Genomic DNA, 16,649 nt, shown 5'->3' on the forward strand with positions numbered 1-16,649 from the left:
TTTTTTTTTTTTTTTGAGACGGAGTTTTGCTCTTGTTACCCAGGCTGAAGTGGTGCAATGGTGCGATCTTGGCTCACTGCAATCTCCACCTCCTGGGTTCAGGCAATTCTCCTGCCCCAGCCTCCTGAGTCGCTGGGATTACAGGCACGCGCCACCATGCCCAGCTAATTTTTTGTATTTTTAGTAGAGACGGGGTTTCACCGTGTTGACCAGGATGGTCTCGATCTCTTGACCTCGTGATCCACCCGCCTCGGCCTCCCACAGTGCTGGGATTACAGGCTTGAGCCACCGCGCCTGGCCGTGTGCCATGTATCTTATTGAACATATATACATGTGTAGGTTGTCAACAATTAAATCTATCTTTCTAAAGCCAGTTCTATTAAAAAGTTAGACTTAAAATACTTTCCACTTTAAAGAAAAAAATATAAGGACTTTACAGTAATTAGAATATCAGCATCAATTCCAAGTTTCAGGTGTCATTTGGATTTGCATATCTTTTAACCATTCTACCATTCTTTAAAAACTGATACTCAGAATAAGTCCAGGGTATCAAGATTACCCAAGTGGATAATTACAGTATCACCAGCTTAAAATTGTGTTTTACTTTATTGCTAACAAAGCACTTTCACACTCATTTACTTTATTCATTTTAGGATTTAGGTTTGAGTTTAAAATATGAATTCACCATTCACACAGCTTATATTTGAGCAATAACATGTACCCCTTTAACATGTAATGCACCCAGTATAAACTGCCTGCATTTGAAAATAAACAAATTTATCTTTTTAATAAAAGTTCTGCCTTATCTTAATAAAGTAAAAGTTTTATCTTAAATGCTGATAGTCTCTTCACAGAAGAAGTTTTCTTATATAAACTGCATCGTTATATCAAAAGCAATTCATTATGCTCATTAATACTCAAAAACACAAGTTTTTATATTGCAATTTAGAATTAAAACAATGAGGATAGTATCTTACAACGGAATAGGATCAAGTCAAAATAAGTTATTGAAGTAATTCTAAGTTTCAGAAGTTTTGAGATGAAAGTTATATGGATAACAAATACTGTTATTTTGAACTCTGCAACAAATTACCCAAATGACAAGTGTATGTACCTGTATGAAATAGTAATTTCAACCATATTAACAAATTAAATAAAATATCATTCTTTAAAGGTGAATGATAATTAGTTTCTGTAAGAGTTATGTTTCTTTCAGGTGTCTTACAGCAGTCTGCAATAGCTTTCTTCATAATATAGCTTCTAAAAATTTCCACATTTATAATTTCACAAAGAATGCAGCTGGACTAATTGTTCTTAACAGATTCATAAACTCTGAAATTCTATATTCAAATTATAAAAACTTTATACTAAAAAACACAGCATATTAAAGACTACAAATTTTAACTTCATGATAATATGCTAAAATATAATTATTTTAGCAGTAATTGTAAGCTATAAGCTAAAACAACTTCATTTATAAATAATTTACATATTTAAAGTATTAGTATCCTAACAGTTGTAACTACAAAGTGGTTTTTACAATTTTTTTCATTTAAATCACAGTATTTTCTAGAAATTAATCTACAACTATTGATTTAATACAATTATTCTACGATAAAAGGTTAATAGTTTTAAGTTCACCCTACAACTGGCAAATCTGTAGCTCTTATCTCTATCAGCACTTAACATTAAAAAACAGCAACATGATCTCACTCCTTGACCCATAAATAGACAAGATTTAAGTATAAATTATAAAATTTCATTGAAGTATTAAATCATAAACTTGCTTATCTAGTAAAGCCACTTCTAAAACCCACTTTACTTACTGTTGGTTGCATTCTCTGATTTTTTTTCATTCAACTGCTGCTTCTACAGGTATCAACAGCTGCTGTAAGATTAAAGTTTCTGCTCCAGCAATCTGTTCCAATTTGTTTCAATTCACTGAATACTAAGGTAATTTTCACTGGGAAGTTTGACCTCATATTGTCCTTAGTCTGACAAGTCACCCTTTACAAACTCCATTCTGGTGGCTTCTTATATCATTTTACACTTGCCCAGTGAAAATATACATAGACACAGGATATTAAAGGTACAACTGATTACCAGTAAACTCATCAATACTTACCTCAAACCTCATTTTCTATCAAATTATCCAGTGTACAGTAGGCTTCCTGTTGTACATGACTGTATCCAGTCACCATAGCAAACAAATCAACAAAGAACTGCAGTAGCATCTGCTTCTAGATAATCCAATGTCAGTTAACAAGTTAGAATTTAAGAGTATACTGCTTACAAATATGTTTTATTTTAAAGCTATATTTTTAGTTATTTTGTTTTTGCTCTGATCTTGGAATATGTCGGTATATTTGTAGTTTATATATACTATATGTATACATACATATATATAAAAGAAACAAGCATCAGTGTGCAAACTAACATCATACACCTAGAAATAATCTATTAACGCTTTAATTCTAAAACTGACTCCACAAACTTAACTCATTTATCAAAGAAAGATTGATAATACTTAGTCTTATAATAACTTATTTCTGGATTATTAACAATCACATTTAAATTATATAAACACATACAATTTTGTGAATTTTTCTTGATAGTAACACAAAATTTGTAACACGAAATTAATTTTGATGAAGTATATTACATGTCATTTTTCTTCTCTTTCCTGTGCTTTTTAAGTTTTTTATCTAGGAAATCATTCCATAATTCAGGATCACGGAGATTTACGCATATGTCTTATTCTAACAGTCTTAAGATTTAGCTCTTTAAAATAAGATTTTTAATTTTAATTTAAAATAAGGATTTTAATTGATTTTGAATTAGCTTTGTAGATGGAATGAAGTATAGGTCCAATTTCACACTTTTACATGTGGATAGTCCAGTTGGGAATTTGGTAGGCAATCTATTGGATATGTATAATTTGGCAGTATTGCACCTTAACAATATTAAGTCTTCTGATCTATGATCATGAGATGTTTTTCCAATTTAAGTCTTCCTTAATTTCTTTCAATGAGTTTTATGGTTTTCAGTGTATACATATCATACTTCATTAAACTTAGTCCTAGGTATTTTATTCTTTTTTATGCTGTTGTAAATGGAAAAGTTTTCTTAATTTCATTTTCAGATTGTTCATTGCTAGTATATAGAAATACAATTTATTATTCTATATTGAACACAATATATAGCCTATGTATTGGATTATCTAGAAGCAAATGCTACTACAGTTCTTTGTTGATTTGCTTGCTATGGTGACTGAATACAGTCATGTATGACAGGAAGCCTACTGTACACAGAATATATATTGTGTTCACATAGAATATATATTGTGTTCAATATATTCTATATTGTATTCAATATATCGTGTTCTATATTGAATCCCACAACCTTGCTGAACTAATTATTAGTTCCATAGTTTTTTAATGAATTCTTTAAGATTTTCTTTTTACAAGATCATATTCTCTTTGAATAGAGTTTTATTCCTTTTCCAACCTGGAGGCCTTTAATTCCTTTAGTTTTTTATTTGCCTTGGCTAGAATGTCCAGTACAATGTTGAATACAAGTGGTGAGAGCAAGACACCCATATCTTGTTTTTCATCTTAGAGGAAAAGCATACAGTTTTTTACCATTCCATACAGTGCTGTGGGTTTTTTTGCAGATGCCTTTTATGAGGTTGAGGAAGTTACTTTCTATTGCTTGTATACTGAGTGCTTTTATTAAGAAATGCTGTTGAATTTTAAAAAGTGCTTCTTTTGAGTCTACTGAGATGACCATGTGGTTATTACAATGATTGTTTTATGTATGTTGAACCAACTTCACATTCCTAGTATAAAACCCACTTAGTTGATGGACAAAATATAATTTTATATGTTGATGGACTTTGTTTGCTAGTATTTTGTTGAGGATTTTATATCTATATTCATAAGGGATATTGGTCTGCAGTTTTCTTATGATGTCTCTATCTGGTTTATATTTAGATTTGGTGTTAATTCTCCCTTAAACATTTGGTGGAATTCACCAAAAAAGCTATGTGGGTCTCAGCTTTACTTTGGGAGAGTTTTTCTTTGTAGTACAAATTTAATCTCTTTATTTCTTATACCTCTATTCAGATTTTATATTTTTTCTTGATTCAGTTTTGGTTGGTTATGTCTTTCTAGATATTTTTCTAGTTTACTTAGACTATCTACTTGTTGGAATGCAACTGTTCATAGTATTCATTAATAATCGTCTCTTTTCTGTAAGATCCGTAGTAATGTCTACTCTCATTCTTGATCATTCTTGATTTTAGTCATTTGAATCTTTTTTTCTTGAAAAGCAGCTATGCTCACCATTATACTAACAACACTTTTTATTTCTTGATTTGTCTACTTAAAAGGGTTGGCAATTTAGCTAATCTTTTCAAAGAGCCAACTTTTCTATTTTTGATTTTCTATTTTTTTCTGTTCTCTATTTCATTTATTTCTACCCTAAGCTTTACTATTTTCTTCTTTCTGCTAGCTCTAGGTTTAGTTTGATCTTTTATAGCTTTCTAAAATAAAAGGTTAGATAACTGATTTCAGAGCTTTGTTTTTAAACACAGGCTTTTAAGGGTATACATATTCCTTTAACCGTTACTTTAGAAGTATACCATAAATTTTAGTATGTTGTATCATTGGTTGCATTCATACCAAAGTATTTTCTGATTTCCTTAGTGATTTATTCTTTGGCCTACTGGCTTTGTAAAAATATATTCTTTATACATATCTGTGATTTTCCCAAATTTCCCTGTGTTATTGATTTCTAATTTCATTTCATTAAGTTTGAAGAAAATACTTCATATTATTTCTATCTCTTTAAATTTAATGAAGCCTGGGCAAAACAGGTAGAACCTGGCTCTAAAAAAACATATAATTTAGCCTGGCATCGTGGTACACATCTGTGGTCCTAGGTATTTGGGAAGTTAAGGTTTATGACCTAGTATATAACCTATAATGAACAATGATCCATGTACACTTGAAAAGATTATACATGCTGCTGTTGTTGGGTGGAATGTTCCACAGCTATTTATTAGGTTTAAAGGGTCATTCATACCTTCTATTTCCTTGTTAATATTCTACCTATTGACATCTCCAACTATTATTGTTCAACTGTCTATTTCTCCCATCAATTCCGTCAATCTTTATTTCAGATATTTGGGGGCTCGACTATTAGAGGCAGATTGACCCTTTTATCATTATAAGACATCCTTCTTTGTCTCTAGTAACATTTTTCTGACTTAAAGTCAATTATTAGTATAGTCATTTCATTTCTGTTTGGGTTACAATCTGTCTTACTCTTATCTTTTAAATTTCAACCTATTTATGTCTTTGATTTAAAGAGTGTCCTGGGCTGGGCATTATGTGGCTCATTTCTGTAATCTAGCATTTGGGAAGATGAGGTTGGAGGATAGCTTGAAGTCAGGAGTTTGAGTCCAGCCTGGGCAACAAGCGAGACTCAGTTTCTACAAGAAATTTTAAAAATTAGCTGGGTGAAGTTGGATACACCTGGAGTCCCAGCTACTTAGGAGGCTGAGGCAGAAGAATCACTTGAGCTCAGGGCTATGATGGCAACACTGTACTTCAGCCTGGCAACAGAGCAAGACTCTGCCTCTTAAAAAATAAAAGGAGTGTCTCCTACAGACTGCACATAGTTGCATCATGAATTTTTTTTAAGATGGAGTCTTACTCTATTACCCAGGCTGGAGTGCATTGGCGTGATCTTGGCTGGCTGCAATCTCCACCTCCTGGGTTCACGCAATTCTCCCACCTCAGCCTCCCGAGTTGCTGGGACTATAGGTGCATGACACTACACCTGGCTAATTTTTGTATTTTTATTTTTTATTTTTATTTTTATTTTTTTCTTGAGACGGAGTTTCGCTCTTGTTACCCAGGCTGGAGTGCAATGGCGCGATCTCGGCTCACCGCAACCTCCGCCTCCTGGGTTCAGGCAATTCTCCTGCCTCAGCCTCCTGAGTAGCTGGGATTACAGGCACGCGCCACCATGCCCAGCTAATTTTTTTTGTAGTTTTAGTAGAGACGGGGTTTCACCACGTTGACCAGGATGGTCATGGGGTTTCACCGTATTAGCTAGGCTGGTCTCAAACTCCTGACCTCAGGTGATCCACCCACCTCGGCCTTCCAAACTGCTGGGATTACAGGTGAGCCACCATGCCCGGCCTGAATTTTTATCCATTCTGTCAAACTGTCTTTTCACTGTCATGTTTGATCCATTTAGATGCAATGTACTTAATGATAAGGTAGGATTTACCTTATCAGTTTGCTACTTTGCTGTTTTCTCTATGATATTATGTCTTTTTTGTTCCTCAATTCCTCCATTTTTGCCCTTTTTATGTTAAACATATTTTGATGTTCTATTTTAATTCTCCTGTTGATTCTTTTACTACATTCTTTTGAGGTTTTTTTTTGTTTTTTAGTAGATGCCCTGGGGATTATAATTAACTCATAATGTTGATCCAATTAATTCCAATTGTTTGTAAAAAACACCACTCCTCTAAACCTCAGTTCCCTCTCCCATCCTCTGTTATAACATTTACATTTTTATACCTTATAAGCCAATCAACAGTGCATAATTATTGCTTTCTGCAAATTAAATCATACAAAAAAATTTTAATACATTTACACTGTCTTTTATATTTACCTGGTTAGTTTACTGGTCCTCTTTATTTCTTCGTATCTATTCAACTGTCTTGTAAGCATTCCTACTGGATGTAAGGAGACAGTGTTGGAGAGGCATTTACTAACCATTCCTATCAGTCAGGTGCCACCATTTCTGAACTGTTTTATTAGTATCAACTGGATCATTACTTACCTAGAACCAAGTGTTTTCAAATTTTGTATTTAAACTCAACATCCTCTTACTCCAAAGTGGCTGAGATTGAGGGATCAGATGATACTGAGTCTAGTCTCCAATCTGCCACTTAGTGTGTAAGCTAGTTAACTATGAGACTTTAGTTTGTCCATCTATTAAAAATGTGAATTTTTTCTGTACATGCTTTCAGTTTTGAATTTCCAAAATTTCATCATACTCATTCTTTCTCTGAAAAAAAACATGATCAGGTTTCCCCCTTCATTTTCAATTTCACAGTTGGTATCCTCTAGACCTACATCACGTTATGCTTGGTAGGGTGGATATATAAGCCAATCAGTCCTTCCTCTGTTGTCTCCCCACTCCATTGCATTTAACTATGTAGTTAACCAAATAACTGTCCTCAAGGGTTATTCTCATCTTTTCACTGATCTACTTTTGAAGCTTTATTTACTACCTATATCTTACTACCTCAAATCTAAAACTTAGAATATAACATTCAAAACCTTCTATCGAGGCAGGAAGATCACTTGACCCCAAGAGTTCAAGGCCATCCTGGGTAACATAGTGAGACTCTGTTTCTATAAAAAATAACAGAATTAGCTGGGTGTGGTAGCATATGTCTGTAGCTCTAGCGAGGCAGGAGGCTCACTTGAGCCCAGAAGACTAAGGCTGCAGTGAGCCATGATCATACCACTGTACTCTGGCATAGATGACAGAGCAGGACCCTGTCTAAAAAAACTACAGAACAAAACAAAATGAAACAAAACTTCTTAGCAATTACCCTATCCATAATACCTAATCTTAGGTCTTTAATTTTCTTATTATAAAATATTTCAAACACACAGAAAAGTAGACAGTATTGTATCCATTACTTTCCAGAATCAACTAGAATTATGTTGATGAATTTTCCTCAAATGCTCTTTTGAAAAAGAAAAATAATTTTACAGATCATTTTTCTTAACTCGGAGTGCATCACACTCATCAGTGTTTTATTATTTTTCATATGCATGCTGTATTCATCCAGTATTTGTATATACTGCCATTTTTGAAACTTTTATTTTTATTCTTTTATATCAGTGACATCACATCTTACAAATCCCTTTCTAATCTGCTATTTTACTCAATGTTGTATTTTTGAGATTTACCCATACTATAGATTCATACAATAAAATACTGGTATATATACAGTATTTTAGTATTCCATTATATAAATCCTCTCAAATCTTCTCCATTTCCCTACTAGTAAACATTTATATTATTTCTAGTTCTATCATTAATACAAAATGATGCAGAGAACAGTTTTGCACATGTGCCCTTGTATATATGTATAAGATTTTTTTATAAGATAAATATTTAGAGGTATTTATGTTAAATTTGGGGTATACACTTTTTCAGCTTTATTAAATACTGCTACATCACTCTTCAAAATGACTGTGCCATCAGTGTCTGAGGGATCCTATTGCTCCACAAGCCTTACTATGCTGTCAGGTTTCTTAACATCTACAACCTCATTAAGGTTTTAATTTGCATTTTTCTCCTTTAGAACATAACTCCAATCTCCTTTCTTTCCCCAAACTTTTGATAAGTCCAATTAATCACCTCAAGATAGAGTATTTCATATACAGGCACTTTGTGGCCAATTTTGTGGCTAATGTTAAATTCTTTCCTTAAACAGTCGGCACTCATTAATGTATCAGTTAAGTTTACCAGATGTTTTAGCTGTAAATGCCAGTTTTTGTATTATATAGGTATACAGACTATTAAGTGGTCAATAAAATGTTTACAGACATATATAAGACACTGAAATTGATGCGTACTATGCTTACTAGTTAAAGAACAGGTATTTTATTTCAGTAATAGATTACTCAAATTATTCAGACATTTTAAAGGTATTACTTTAGAATGTAATACCTTGCTTAAAGCCATGCTGAAATCTTGAAAAAAGAAAGTATTAGAATATACATTTTCAAGTATATTCAAGTATTACCAAGGCAATAGTGATGAGAAAAGCTATCTAAATCACTTTTGTTCAAATTTCCATATATTGGTTTATAATGTCATAAACCAGTGTGCATAAGCTCAGTCATATGCTAAATTACAAATCTTCAGGAACATAAATTATATCTAACAGTGGTTACTTTGGTAAATACTTATGAAATGGAATTGTATTTCAATTCCAGAAAAGTACTATTTGAAAACTAACCAATTTTAAATCTAATGATTTATGATTTGTCCCACAGCCATAATTTCTCTATCTATCTATGCGGAGCAAGTACATGAAAGCTATTTAGGAGACCATTTAAAACACTGAAGAAAATATCAGTAGTGACAACAAAATATTTTTCGTAATCACATTTAAAAGCAAAGAGAAAAATGGAAAAAAACATGAACTACTACTAATTAAAAATGATCACTGAAAGAAAAAACAACAGTATAAGTGGGTTGGCTAACCTGGAACTCATCAAAACCAATTATTTTTCAGTTCCTAGAGAAAACAGCTTTCAGCTTTTCCCCATTCAGTATAATATTAGTTGTGGGTTTGTCATACATGGACTTTATTGCATTGAGGTACTTTTCTTCTGTAACTAATTTATTGAGGGTTTTAAATCACGAAGGGATGCTGAATTTATCAAATGCTTTTTCTTCATCTATTGATAGGTTTTACGGTTTTTGTCCTTCATTATGTTAGTGTGATGCATCACGTTTACTGAATTACGTATGTTGAACCATTCCTACATTCCTGTGATAAATCTCACTTTATCATGGTGTATCTTTTTGATTAATTGTTGTATTCAGTTTGCTATATGGTATTTTGCTGAAGATTTTTGTGTCTATGTTCATCAGATATATCGGTCTTTAGTTTTCTGCTTCTGCTGTGTCCTTGGTTCTATTTTGTTATCAGAGTTATGTTGGCCTTGTGGAATTGGTTAGAAGAGTTCCCTCTGGTTTAACATTTTGGAATAATTTGAGGGAAACTAGTATTAATTCTTCTTTAAAAGTTCAGTAGAATTCAGCAGTGAGGCCATCTAGTTCTGGACTTTTCTTTCTTGGGAGACTTTTTATTACTAATTCAATCTCATTACTTGTTATTGGTCTGTTTAGGTTTTCTATTTCTTCTTGTTCCAATTTTGGTTGGTTGAATGTGTCCAGTAATTTATCCGTTTCCTCTAGGTTTTCAAATTTGTTGACATATAGTTGTTCACAGTAGTCTCTAATAATCCTATGTATTTCTGTGGTATCCACGGTGATGTCTCCTTTTTATCTATCTATCATCTATCTATCTATCTTTCTATCTCTTTTTCTTCTTAGCCTAGCTAATGGCTAGTCAATTTTGTTTATCTTTTCAAGAAACTCACTTTTGGTTTTGTTAATCTTTTGTATTTTTATATGAAAGGAAATGTTATAAGCTGAAAAAGCAGAACTCAATTTCTACTTTAACATCTGTACGATTTGGACAAAAATCATCTTGCTTTATATTAATCTAATGTAACAACACATGCAAAAATGGGAAACATTATCTTTGTTTTTTAGTTGAATCCATTTCCATGTTTATACAGTGCTGATTTTAAGTCATTATTTATTTTCACCTCACTTTAGCCCAAACCATATTACTTAAAAGTCAACAACTTCTACAGGATTCTGGGGCACAGGAGCTGACTAACTCTGGAGTCAGTCAGAGAGTTTGAAACTTAACTGTAGAATATGTAGAAGTTTAATAGAATATCAATGCTTTTAGACTAGGAATCTATCAAAATTCCAGGACCATTAAGTTTCACTTCTTTAAAATGTTTATTTTAGAGTTTGGTGATTTTCTTTCATAACAGTTTTAAAAACATGTTAAGTATATAAAAATGTATATTAAAATAGTTATTAAAATGCTACAAAATATTTCAGTTTCATCATATTAGCTTGAATTACATGAAAGTATTTTATGGTCCACTTTTCAAATGAAATAATTTTTCAACTAAATAAAATAATTTGCCAATTTTTTTTTTTTTTGGAGTTGGAGTTTCACTCTTGTTGCCTAGAATGGAGTGCAGTGGCGTGATCTCGGCTCACAGCAACCTCCGCCTCCTAGGTTCAAGTGATTCTCCTGTCTCAGCCTCCTGAGTAGCTGGGATTATAGGCATGTGCCACCATGCCCAGCTAATTTTGTATTTTTAGCAATAATGGGGTTTCTCCACGTTGGTCAGGTTGGTCTCAAACTTCCAACCTCAAGTGATCTACCTGCCTCAGCCTCCCAAAGTGCTAGGATTACAGGTGTGAGCCACCACGTCCAGATACCAATTTTTATTTTCTTAGAAACATATATAGTTTAACAACAAGCAAACGAAATGGTATTGGTCTCAAATCATTCAATAAGAATATATTATTATTTTGTGCAAAATATAAAAACTAAATTCTAGTTTCCCTTCTTTGTAACTCTGTTCCTGACTGGTATTTTACAAACCTTTTTTCCCTTTAGACTGTCTTGATATTTACATCCAATTTGTAGGTCTAATTTTTTATCATCTCTTAGAACAAGAACCAGTGCAATATTTTAAACACAGGCAGAACCTGAAGTTAACTTTTTTCCGGGACAGCCTAGTTGAATCTTTATCATCAATTTTAATAAATATGTGCTTACAAAAATGTGATAAATAAGCAGATTTTCAGATATGAATCTTAAGTATAAGCCTTTTTATGTCTAAAGAAAAGTTAATGGGCAATAGCACTAGAATTTTTCAAAAGCATTTGATTTTCTAATGAAATGTCACAGAAAGTGGCATGGTGCAGGCATGTGAGAGAAAAAAGCTAATTGAAAGAAGAGAGAGTGGTTTAATGTTTAAATTCTAGCTTTTAAGCTTCTAAGAATGTGAAATCTAGCAAACCACTATTTATTTGCTAGACAAAGCTGCATAGTAGTTAGAAGATGACTAATTTGGGCTATAACATCTATGATTGAGGGTTTGGATTAGAATTCTGAGGCACAAAATTATTGTCACAGAAGTATAAGCTTTACTTCAGTCTCAGTAATCTCATTGCTAAGGTTTATGTGTATAGCTTAGCATATAAGCTATCAGATTTTTTAATGCATATATTTACAAATTTACAACTTTTGAAACTTAAAAATGTGATCATTTTTTAAAGTTTTTATATTTGGTTTTTGGTTATTAGTGAAAGTTTTTCCTTCTTATTTCCATTTAAGCCAAACACAACTTCCATGGAGATAAAGTTTAATCCAAAGTAACATTTATAAAAGCTAATCTCAGAAACAGATATTTAGAGCTTTGTTTTTAGGTTTGTTTTAGGTAGAGTAGAAAGGGAGAAATATCTTTACTCCCCTACCCTGCTCTGCTTTTTTTGGTTTGTCTCTATAGTTTCCTCTGGACAAACAGCTCTGAATGTTTTTGAGACAATTCTCTATCAAGGGTCCAACTAAAAAGCCTGCTATGCATGAAAGCTTAACATGTATCAACAAAAATGATGAGGGCCCTCAACTAAGGAAACCTATTGACCTGTGAAATGGTTTACTCATTGCAAATTTCTGAAGTGAGGATCTGAGTCACACTTAAAAAAAAAATCTTCTTTTTACAATTATTCACCCAGCAGGCTTTTAACACAGTTTTATTCTATACATACAGTCATATGATGAAGAAATTATTTCATTGTACCTGTTGGTAAATAATAAACACTGTTTTTCAAAGTTTAGATGCCAACATAAAAATATAAAATGACACTAGAAAAATGTTATATTACACAGAGAATTGGCCCTACTCTGATCATATTGCATTTTTATTCCACAAAAACTCCATTTTGGATGATATCATTAAGAATGACACAGTGTTAACCTCCAAAAATCCACTCCTCCATAACAGCAGTAAGAACACAGGCGCAGACTGTCAAAACTTAACTTTTTTTTTCAGAACTCCAGAAATTAACCAAAAGCTTGCAACAGTATGCTCAGGGAAAACAGCTAGTTCATGATATGGACAGTGAACTTTGTGTCATTTTAATTTGCTCTATTCCCTACTCCACCTCTCCAGCTTCACAGAAGTTTGGAAAGTCTCAGACAAGTCTCAGAATCACAGCAGCAATGAAAGCCAGCAAACTAGCAGCCACTGGAAGGGAAAGAATGGTTTGGAACACCATAAAAGTCTCATCTCCACAAAACTGTCATATTTGACCTGTCTGGCAGTTCCCCTGGAAACACCCAGTCCCAGGGCTTGTCTCAATTTGTCCTAACTCACAGCTCCCTTATCACAAATAGTTTTCTCCCTGGGTAGCATGTCTAAAACAATCAGTGCCAGTTGGTTAACATCACAGTTGCTTGTGGTGATGTTAACAATTGGGAAAACAAGAAGCTAACCAAAAACTTGGAAAGGAAAAGCTGCTGAATAAGATGTTCATGTCGGGGGAGTTGAGAAGCTCTAGTGTGTTCAAGTTAAGGTGTAGTATTATATAAACCTTCTACTCACTATTAGTTATATCAAAAATTACTAACATTTTTACCCCACATCAAATCGAAATTCCCTTGGTATGAATAAACTCATTATTACTACCCCTACTATTCTGATAATTTCTGTATGCCTGGTTCAAATCACATCTTTTTCCTGAAATTTAATCCATTAATTTGCTATTTTTATAGTGATTAAGACCAAAATTAATGATTAGGAATTTTAAAGACTTAGCTTTGAATTATGGTTTTTGCCCTTCAGATGCTATGTTACTTAACCTAGTAACAAATTAATGACTTTCTGATTCTTAGTTTCCATACAATGAAAATATTAAAGCTACTTCTAAGGACTTAACGTTATGATGATTAAATGAAATAATGGATGACTTGCCTCAGTGTCCAAACACATGGTAAGGGCTCAAACAGTAGCTGCTCTTATAAACCCCCAACACCGATGGCAAGTTTGGCCATATGCTTTGTGTTGGTCAATAAAATGGAATGGAGATCAGCAGGTATAACAGCAACCAGGATACCAGCAACATTCCATATAGAGGCTGGGTCTCAAGTGAAAATGATGTGACACACAGCCACAACTAATCTGTGACAGACATGCAGCATGAGCAATAAACCTTTTGGTAAACTACTGAGATTAAGAGGTTGTTAACATAAAATAATCTTGCCTATTCTGACTGATAAGACTTCTTAGTAAACAGTCTTGCTATCCACTCGCATTTTCAAAACAAGCCTGGGGAAATTTTTATCCTCTCTCTTAGTTTTGTTCTATGACTTGTTTGCCAATTTTACCTCCTAATATTTCTCAAATTATGTATCATTAATATAACTTTAATTCAGGTTTTTTCATCTATTATATTTTCTTTCCATGGTTTCACTCTTCTTAAACATTTTAATCTGCATTAATAACATTAATAAATTTTATTTTAAATGCATTAGATGCCTGATCATAAGTGCTTAGTTATTATTAAATGTATTTAAAAACTCAAATTTTCTTAATCATTTTCATACCACTTACATAACAAATATACACAGATTACCTCAGTATTATAAAAATGTACTTCCAAACTTAGGATGAAAGCATTCAGAGCATACATCTGATTTGTTTCTTCATTTCCGTACTTCAGTTAAAGAAACTTAGGCTCAGAAGATTTTACTGAATAAGTTATACCAAATAAGGAAGAAACAATTTTAAACAGATACAAATTTAACCAAAGAATAAGAAACAAAAGGGCAATCTCCACAGTTTGGTTTATGAAGTTAGCACATCTTTGAGACCAACTCAGGATACTAGGGAAAAGCCTATTATAGGACAATCTCACTCATGAACATAGACTAAAAATAAAAACCTAGAAAAAATATTAGCATACTCCAATTCAGCAATATATTAAAAGAATAACATGTCACAATGAAGTTAGGTTTAGCCAGAAATATACAATCAGTTAAACATTCAAAGATCAATGTAAGTTATGATATCAAAATTTGAAGAAAAAAAATCATTATCTTAGAAATGTAGAAAATACGAAACAGGGTCTCACTCTATTGCCCAAACTGGAGCACATTAGCACAATCACAGCTTACTGCAGCCTCCCAGGCTCAAGTGATTCTTCCATTTCAGCCTCCTGAGTATCTGGTACTACAGGCGTGTGTGCTACCACATCCAGCTAATTTTATTTTTAGTATAAACGAGGTCTTACTATGTTGCACAGACTGGTCTCCAACTCCTGGGTTGAAGTGATCTGCCCCAGCCTCCCAAAATGCTGGGATCACTGGCCTCAGCCACTGCACCTGGCTTACCCTTTTAATTACTGGCATCAGCCACTGCACTTGGCTTACCCTTTTAGATCTTATAAAGAATTATCTGGGCCGGGCGTGGTGGCTCATGCCTGTAATCCCAGCACTTTGGGAGGCCGAGGCGGGTGGATCACGAGGTCAAGAGATCGAGACCATCCTGGTCAACGTCGTGAAACCCCGTCTCTACTAAAAATACAAAAAATTAGCTGTGCACGGTGGCGCGTGCCTGTAATCCCAGCTACTGAGGAGGCTGAGGCAGGAGAATTGCCTGAACCCAGGAGGCGGAGGTTGCGGTGAGCCGAGATGGCGCCATTGCACTCCAGCCTGGGTAACAAGAGGGAAAAACTCCGTCTCAAAAAAAAAAAAGAATTATCTATAAAAATTTATAATAAACATCATGCTCAATAATAATATACTGAAAACATTCTCTTTGAGGCTAAGAACAAGTCTCAAAATGAGTAAGAGTATAGCAAGGTTGCTGGATATTGAAGCAATACACAAAAATAAACTGCGTTTCTAACTCACAACAGAAAATGATTCACACACTAACACACACACACAATGTATAACAGCATATAAAAACCCAAGTGCCCAGGAATAAATTTAACAAAACATATTGAAGACCTTTGTGGGAAAAATTATGAAACTTCATTATGACCTAAATAAATGGATGAATACAACAACTTCAACAAATGAAAAATTCAATATTGTAAAGATGTCAATTCTTCCCTAAATCAAACTATAGATTCAAGGCAATCTAAATCAAAATCTCAGCAGGTGTTGTGTGTGTCTATCTATAAGCTAATTCTAACATTTATATGTAAATATAAAGGCCCAAGAATACCAAGACCTTCTCAAAAAATAAGGTGGGATGGTTTGCTTAGCAGATACCAAGACTTGGTGTATTCTTGGCACAGGGATAATAAAACAGATCAATGAAAGAGAATTAAAAATCCAGAAACAACCCTACAAATATATGGTGACAGATATTTGATCGTATCTGTAACAATGTATCATAGATACATGACAAAAGTATCATTGTGGAGCAACAGGAAAGTAATAGTCTTTTAAATAAACCGTGCTGAAATAATTGGGTATACATATGTATTTTAAATATAGTCAAATTGGACCCATGCTTGATATAGTTTACAAAAATCAATTCCAGTGTATTTTAGCATAAAATGTTCAAGGCAAAAGTACAGATTTTAGAATAATTTTAGAATATGTTTTTAGAGATATTTTCATTGCCTTAGTATAGGGAAGTCCTGTTCGTAAATACCTTAAATTTTTTTTTGTTTGAGACAAGGTCTTGCTTTGCCGCCCCGGCCGGAGTACAGTGGCATAATCATGGCTAACTGCAATCCCGATCTCCTGGGCTTAAGTGATTCTCCCACCTCAGCCTCCTGAGTAGCTGGGACTATAGGCATACACTACCACACACAACTAAATTTTTAAATTTTTTGTAGACAAAGAAGAAACACAACATAACTCTAGAAGAAAATAATTGGTAAATACAGCCACATTAAAATTAAAGACAGTTCATCAA

General features: G+C 33.3%; 1 protein-coding gene across 7 annotated transcripts in view; it reads right to left on the reverse strand.

Moving 5' to 3' along the window:
- Positions 1-16,649, reverse strand: part of FNDC3A (fibronectin type III domain containing 3A) — a 198,404-nt gene that overhangs the window by 145,829 nt on the left and 35,926 nt on the right. The window contains exons 2-3 of one of the 7 annotated variants that reach the window (XM_032294626.1): positions 6,691-6,751; positions 1,827-1,888 (exon numbers count right to left, since the gene is read on the reverse strand). The exons of 2 other annotated variants lie outside the window; for them this stretch is intronic. In XM_032294626.1, the coding sequence (XP_032150517.1) occupies positions 1,827-1,856 (30 nt within the window). In that variant the 5' untranslated portion in view covers positions 1,857-1,888; positions 6,691-6,751. Of the gene's footprint in view, positions 1-1,826; positions 1,889-2,125; positions 2,355-6,690; positions 6,755-16,649 lie in introns of those variants that run through there. 4 more of the 7 variants (XM_032294624.1, XM_032294630.1, XM_032294629.1 and 1 more) reach the window with 4 other exon arrangements.

The sequence above is a fragment of the Sapajus apella genome, unplaced genomic scaffold (genome assembly GCF_009761245.1).
Source record: "Sapajus apella isolate SASKATOON/1434 unplaced genomic scaffold, GSC_monkey_1.0 scaffold32, whole genome shotgun sequence".
Taxonomy (NCBI): domain Eukaryota; kingdom Metazoa; phylum Chordata; class Mammalia; order Primates; family Cebidae; genus Sapajus; species Sapajus apella.